The sequence below is a fragment of the Triticum dicoccoides genome, chromosome 6A (genome assembly GCF_002162155.2).
Source record: "Triticum dicoccoides isolate Atlit2015 ecotype Zavitan chromosome 6A, WEW_v2.0, whole genome shotgun sequence".
NCBI classification, from domain to species: Eukaryota; Viridiplantae; Streptophyta; class Magnoliopsida; order Poales; family Poaceae; genus Triticum; species Triticum dicoccoides.
The window spans coordinates 96,517,536-96,525,197 of NC_041390.1; the positions used below are offsets into that span (position 1 = coordinate 96,517,536).

The 7,662-nt window shown below is 41.9% G+C and overlaps 1 protein-coding gene across 1 annotated transcript in view; it reads left to right on the forward strand.

The window, feature by feature from the left end:
* Window positions 1–6,068, forward strand: part of LOC119315266 — a 7,693-nt gene extending 1,625 nt beyond the window's left edge. Inside the window, exons 2-12 of the mRNA XM_037589931.1 lie at window positions 320–827; window positions 1,591–1,741; window positions 1,901–2,008; window positions 2,105–2,508; window positions 2,593–2,660; window positions 4,119–4,188; window positions 4,283–4,356; window positions 4,442–4,511; window positions 4,791–4,954; window positions 5,036–5,108; window positions 5,624–6,068. Of these exons, the coding sequence (XP_037445828.1) occupies window positions 320–827; window positions 1,591–1,741; window positions 1,901–2,008; window positions 2,105–2,508; window positions 2,593–2,660; window positions 4,119–4,188; window positions 4,283–4,356; window positions 4,442–4,511; window positions 4,791–4,954; window positions 5,036–5,108; window positions 5,624–5,775 (1,842 nt within the window). The 3' untranslated portion in view covers window positions 5,776–6,068. The remainder of the gene's footprint in view (window positions 1–319; window positions 828–1,590; window positions 1,742–1,900; window positions 2,009–2,104; window positions 2,509–2,592; window positions 2,661–4,118; window positions 4,189–4,282; window positions 4,357–4,441; window positions 4,512–4,790; window positions 4,955–5,035; window positions 5,109–5,623) is intronic.
* The last annotated feature ends 1,594 nt before the right edge of the window (window positions 6,069–7,662 follow it).

Consider the following 7,662-nt stretch of genomic DNA (forward strand, 5'->3'; position numbering starts at 1 on the left):
TCAGTTTACCATTGTAATTATATTAGTGTGTTTTCCTTTGGTATTCATGGTAATGTCCCTCGGTCTATCCATGAAATGCTTGTTCTGTGTGTGTGCACTGTAATACTTCCTCCGTCCCAAAATAAGTGACTCAACTTTGTAATACAAAGTTAGTATAAAGTTGAGTCACTTATTTTGGGACGGAGGGAGTATGTTTTTTGATTCAGTTTCTGCTCGGATATGTTTAAGAAAGCGTTCCTCTGTCTGTGCATATGATACAATGCGTGTACTACGTAGTTGTTTAGCTGCTAACCCCTCACACTTGTGTGTGATTTCGCAGATTCACACGGCCATCATCTTGTACAACTACTACCACAGGAAGATGTCGCCGCAGCTTGCTTTTGCAGACGCCAAGCGTTTTTTTGTGTGTGCTTCTCTTTCTGCTGGAGAGGATCTGCTTGCGTACTTGAGTATGGTTCATGAGCGTGAGAACAATCCTGGCAAGCATGTGAGGCTATCTGTTACTGACAGAGCAGCAATACAGGCATGTGAGATCGCTGAAGAACTCGACGCGAGCAAAGATTCTCCAGACATGGCAACGTGGCCAATATCAAAAGTTGCTGTGCTTCTTCTTGATCCGACAAGAAAAAAATGTTTGATTGAGTATAGTGCTAATACCAAGGGTATCTGGTCAATCATAGAGAAGGAAATAGATGCAACAGCTGGCAATTCACACAGTACCAACCAGCCAGCAGGCCAGGAATCAACAGGTAAAGGAAACGTGGGTGCTCTGAATACACCATATATGCTTCGTCAACAAGCCTATTCAGAGGTGGAACGTAGAACAGGTCAGATTTTATAATCACAGCCCGTAGTTTTATGTATCAATATCTGTCATTTTATTTTCATTTTTTGAGTTGCCAAGGTGTTGCTTCTATCTAATATTTAACTGTCAACTCTGTTAAATTTTCATCCTAGAGCATTGAGATAAAGTGTGCAACCTTTGTGTCTACAGAGCCATGTCTCTGTAGTTTACTCACTTGGATCAGGTGACTATTAGTATTACGGAATGTTGATCAGAGTATCTAGTAAATAAGCATTTACATGAGTTACTGTTGCACATGGTCCTAAATTTAAACTGCCAATGAAGCCAAAAACTGAGTTTGAGTCGTACACTTGCTTTACATCAAACAAGAACAAGTGCATGGTCCCAGAATGTACCCAAAAATGTACCTCTGTCTTGCTTTTAACTAGTGTAAAACCAGGATAAACGTGAACATCAGAAAATATAATTAGTCAAATTCTTTGCCACTACATTATTTGTCTCATTTGTTTTGGTTGTGTACAAGCTGTTAGCTACAGAAACTTCATTTAATTTCATCAACTAGCAGACTGAAAATAACTTGGGACACTATAATGGTTGATTCCCTTGTATATGACCTGATAGCCGCAAATTGTTTGCTAGAGAACGCTATTTATTTGGTTCTATACTTATAATAGTTCAAAAAGTGTAACTTATGAACTTGATTTTGTAAATATTATGTTTATTTTCTGTTTGATCCACCTATGCATTGTTTGCTGCTCACTATGGTAAACTTATGGTCTTAATAGGTATGAAGGGCTCAAACTTGCGTCTTCTCGATGAAACTTTGGCATACTCGTTGAGTAAAGAAAGGACAACTACCAAGTTATTTATTGTGGAGTATGAGCAAACCATGGAAGGCAACCTTGTAGAAATGTGTCTAGAAGAGTTGATTAGCAGGTTTGCGTTTACCTACTAGATAGTTTTATGCTTTTAAGTTACATCCCTTTTGATCAACCGTTATTCAATTTATTGAATAAGACCATTGTATGGTACTTCTTGATGGAAAGCATACCCTTTCTCAACGGTACTGACACTTATGGTTTTCCACTTTCACAGTATGACTGGTCCGCTATTTGCAAATGATCCATTTCCAAAAACAACATCTGTAGTTGAGTATTATCACATTCTTCCGTATAAGGAGATTTTGTTTGAACTCCTCCACAGGTAACATATGATTTGTTCTCGGTTATTTATGCGTGATAGTAGGGCAATGGAACCTTTTGGGTAATGATGGTAAATATAACACTTCACATGTTTCAGGAAATGGCCTTCTGATTCTCCACTGAACGAACAATCACATCGACATGGAAAAGGTTCATTGCACTCTGTAATAGATGAAAATGTGGAAGAGCAAGATGTGAATAGCACATCTAAGATGCAAAAACGAATTACAAAAGTGTCAACTCCAAAGCAAAGCAAACAAGCAATTGCTGCCAATAGCAACCAGGACTACAGGACCAGCAAGCACAAGAGAAACAGCAAAAGAAAATCTGAAGCCTCCAGGGCCGATGTCTGTGCTGAGGGTCCAGATGCTGAGATCCACACAATAGAAAATGGTCCACCTCCTGTTATTATTGATTTGGAAACTTCAAAACCCCTGACTAAGTCAAGAAATACAAAAGCTGCTGCAGCAGCAAATCGAGAAACTAAAATCCTACAAGCCGGTTAGTCACTTTAACTGTATTACGAATTTACCGTCACATTGTTCCTTCTTTGTGTACTGATACAATCAACTTTAATTGTTCAAGTGGATAAGAACAAAACACAGAAGCAGTCTAGACGTGACAATGTGCCCCAAGATGTCTTTCCTGCAGAGGTAAGCCAAATTACAGCTTGAAAGTATTGAAAAACTTTTTCGGTTAAGTATTGAAAAACTACAATACTAGGATACATCAGGATCACACGCAACCTAAAATGGTTATAGAAAATAAACTTCAAATATGTTGACCTTTTAATAACATTAAATTGTATGGTTCCACCCTTGTCTATAAAAATGTTATCGTGATGATTGTTGCTCTTTATTCTATTCGTTTGTGTTCTCATACGCACTCTACCATAAGTCTCTATGTACCTGAGACTTAGAGCATTTCTCATTGGCTATCACATGTCTCCACGTGAATGTTTGGAAAATTGTGACAGCACATTTATAAAGGGGAAAACGGCGCAGTCCATTCCTATCAAATAAGGGATAATATCCCATTTAGTATAAAGGATGGCGTATTAGTGACGAAAAATATCTTATTGTTAGGAAAGTATTCAATTGATAGATCTTATTATTAGGAGCCACACCCTAATAGATCATCTCCATATAAAGAGAGGAGCCACACCCTCCATGGTCAATCAACCAAAAGAAGTATTAATCCTTTTCATGGGTCAGTTTCATATGAGTAGGCCACATTTTTTGTGTGATTCATCCACTCCGCTTTGACTTGAAGAACTAAGAAGGTCTCTGTTCGCTGATTTCATTACGTAATTAGCATACACCACGAGCCAAAAACTTTGCAGCCGTTTTGTTTACATATGGTTGGGATCAGTTACCACACAATCGGATACGACACCATTCATTGCCGATTACGCCCAAAATCTACCGTAACAAAACTGATACCGGAGGGGTCCTGCACAACTTCTCCCTACACGCCTACACCTTCCTTCCTCCTGGCCGCACCTTCCTCCCACCCTAGGTGTCCCCACACGACGGGCAGTAGCACCTTACCGATTGATCCCCTCCTTCATGGAGCAGCATAGCCTCCCGCAAGAAGATTTTTCGGTGTTAGTGGAGATCGGTTCGGTGCTGGTTTGCGAGGGGATCAATATGGCCACTAAGTAAACGACAAATCCTGCAGTTGAGGATGTGACTGCTCTGTCCGGCCAGGAGGATGCAAGGCACATGAGGAGACGGTGTTCTTGGCACGGAGTATGCCGGCAAGGAAGCAACAAAGTCCATGGCTGATGAGAGGGATCAGATCTGAATTAATGAGTGTTTTCTTCCCCAAATATGGTTTGATTTTTCAATTGTTTTTCTTGGTTTGGATTTTTAGGCATTCCTATGCCTACGAATGATTGTCTTCACCTGATCTTTATTTCTGAATTGTAATTCTTGTGCTTGGTAGTTGGATGTTCAGGTGATGTTCTTTTGACCAACAGTGGCAACCATTATAATCAGGAAACAGATTTCGGTTTTCCCTATTCCATTTGCGATACCAGTGCATTATGTTTATGTTGCCGTTTTTGTTACCTTTTTGCTCAACCAAACACCTCTTAATTGTTCTATCAGGCACCACATGTTGATCTAATGAAGAACCGTGCTTTGGAACATCAAAATATGGATGTGTCAGAAAAGTCAGGTTCGGATACACCTACCCAAGACTGTTTATTTTTTCTATTATTGGTTCTTGCTCCTCCAAGTTCTTAATCTATGTGTTCCAAATTTCATTGAAGGTGGCACCACTGAGTACACCAATGACCAGATATATGATTCGCTGCAATCAATTCAGAAAATACGGGATGAGATTGTATGTTATATGTCTTTTCTTTTATTTCAGGAAAGAAAACGATGCCTCTTTATTACAATTTTCTCCTATTCTCTCTTCGTTTCAGCTTCGCAAGGAATGCATACTTCAAGAACGAAGTGCTCAGTGTGATATGGACATTCAGACAATCTTGAGTGGTATTCTACCCTTTTCACATTTTAAAAATGCTTACATCTATAATCACGCTGTAGAACTGTTACACTTTTGTGGCCAACATTGTGGGCATGTTTTTCTGGGAGTGATACGTTTCCAAAAGTTATGTGATAAAGTGATAAACTGTGGTGTATCATTCTTTTCACTGCATAAATCGTCCGCCGCACTTTGTGATGTATAAATCGTCCATCAGAAGTGTGGTAAGTTGTTTCTATATCAGGTCCCCATTTCTTGTACTCATCATGTTCTAAAACTTAATGCAGAAGGGAAGATGACACCAAAAACTGCATCAATAATACACAAATACAAGGAAACTTGCTCAGATATGATGGATGTTGCCAATTCATCTTCCTCCGGAGATGGTGGCCAATCCATCACTCAGAGGAAGGGATTGAGGGAGGCACTCCTCCGACGCAATTCATGCGAGGCAAGAAACCTCAAAAGCTGAACTAATGCATTACAGTAGAATTTTAAATGCCACCTGTACCTTTGACACTTGTCAGTGCAGGAGCTTGATGAGATCTGCCGTGGGGGCAATTGGATATTCCCAAGATACACAGTAGTACCTTCAGTATCAGATGGTATGTACAAATAATTACTTTTATCTCTTTGATTGATCTTCTGGATGGACAAGCATTAGGTCCTTGGCTCCTATAGTCATACGAATTAGGAATATCATGCAGATGAGTCTTGCCACGTACTTTCTGATTATTGTTTATCAAATTCAATCTCTATAGTTCTTGGTTCGATTCCTGCGTTGCGATCATAACATACATAGTGTACTACTCTAACCATGCTTAGACCAAAAGAGTTCTCAAGGTGTCAGATCAATTGGCAAGTTTTCTCTTTTGATGTCATGTAGCAATCCACATAGGCCACTTGTTTGTTTACCACATGTGTTAGGTTTGTTTAACGTTCGGTCGATCAATGCTTTCCTTAGGTATGTGTGCACCCTTGTAAGCTTTATTTAAGATCAGACTGATTAGGTCCCGAGTTAGCAATAACCAGAACTGATGTTTGATTGACTATCATCTCCTCCCTCTCATAGCTCCCTGTTCTGAGCACTTATTCACTAGTCCTTTAACTATCTTTTCAGGAATGTTCCACGCCAGTGTACGTTTGACATGCCCTGAGTTTGAGATGAGCATCACTGGTGGCCCTCGTCCGACCGCACACGAGGCAAGGTGCTCAGCAGCTGCCAATATGATACTGGAGCTTCACAAGAAGGCGGAGGAGCAAGAACAGTAGGGTACCTGGTGCAAAATCACAACTCCTAAATCGCGGTACTGCAGGTGGCTGGAACGAGTTGTTATTTAGTCCTTACAACTTTGAACCAAACTTCGTGTGGAACATAATCACGTTGGTACCTTGCCTAGCTATTTTACCTTCGGGAGGTCGACTCCTTGTGTCTTGTCGGTATTATGGCTGTTTGTTAAGGGCGTGATAAACCCCAGACTGTTATTTGAAAATTTCTGTGACGCTGCAGCTGCACTGTCTATTCTGTTATGGAAGTGAACACAACTTGTCTAGCTATTTCTTGAGTTCTTGTCATGTAATTATTTAGCCGACACTGCCAAGTGCATAACAAAATTGGGTTGGTTATGTGTGCCTCTAGTTTAGATTTAACTACTAGGAGCCAGAGGCACACGTACTTCCTTGCATAACATTTAAATTGTAGGCTTCAAGAAGTTTTTGAAATTGGGTCGGTTATGTGTGCCCACGGAAGTAAGTTACTCGATTGTTAGCCTGCAAATTGTCTAACTAATTTATGTGTGCCTCAGGTACCTTGCCTACCTATTTTACCTCCCGGAGGTTTCTTTGATTGATCGCTAGGTGTCGTTGCAGGTAGCATACCGAGAGAACAGCCTAGATGTTTTTTACATTGAATGGGCATATTTGAGTAGCAATTTGTTATCTCGTTAGGAAGTTTTGAACTTGTCTTCTCAGATCATGCCTTATGTTGATACGGCATATTCATGTGAATTTTGATCGTATACTTTTTAGTGTTCTTTTGTACTGTGAGCCTATGTGGAGCTGGTCTGCGTTCTTTAGCCACGTAGTTTTCCTCGGTCCCCGTAGGAGCATATTTTCCGTTTTAGCTCATCCACGTTTCCGCGGAGGTTCCAGTAGTGAACCACTACGTTCACTCACTACGGTTCTGCTCTTCGCGGAACATTAGTGCAGTACAAGGGTTTCAACCCGATTCCAAGTTCCAGCTGCTTAGCGGTGATCTCTTCGAATACTTGAAACATGTCATTTCATCTTCTTCTTCTTCCTATCAGTATTATTAACACGTAGTTCCAATCTGCAATATTGGCACATTTGACAAATTGCAAGCCTCGGCCAAAGCAACGCATGGTGTACAACAACTGTAACCATTTGGAGTTCTGGCGTTGAGTCAGGGACAACTTACATCCATGTGCAATAAGCAATGGATGGAAATGCACCAACTTTAACCACTGGTTGTTCTGATGTGCGAACAATAGAGCTACCTTGCGCCAGGACAATTAGGCCAACTCCACCACGCGACCCCAAACGGACGTCCGGATTGGTCGGATTTTGTTCCTTTGGGACGCCGATGGGTTCCCCGTGTCCGGCTTTGTTAGATGGGTCGTGCGTGCGCCCACCGCACGGCGGCACCCCAAATCATGTCCGGAGTGGACGTGAATAAATTTTTTTATAAAAACTAGAATGAAATAACTAAAAAGGTAAATAAATGCATTTAAAAAAACATAAAACGTATATAGGGGTCGGCCACAAAACGGCCCAGTTTCCACGACCACTTAAAATGCCCAGTTTCATAATTAACATATAAAAACAAAATAAAAAAACGCTTCCCGCACTCCTGCCGCACCCGTCGGTGCCGTGGCCGTCGCCGTCTTCACTGGTCGCAGGTGTCGTCGTCGTCGCTGATGAGGTCGACGTAGGCCGGCAGCGTCCACAGGTGGGCCGGCGGTGCGTGGTAGACGGGGGCGGGCTGGACGGCCGGAGGTGCCTGCACCACCTCCTCCCGTGGCGACGCCTCCCGCTCCGGTGACCGCGGCGGAGTAGGGCATCAGTTCACGCCCACGCCGGCGGCCATCTCCGGAGCAGTGCAGGACCAGCCCCACCCCTGGCCCAACAGCTGCTGGAACG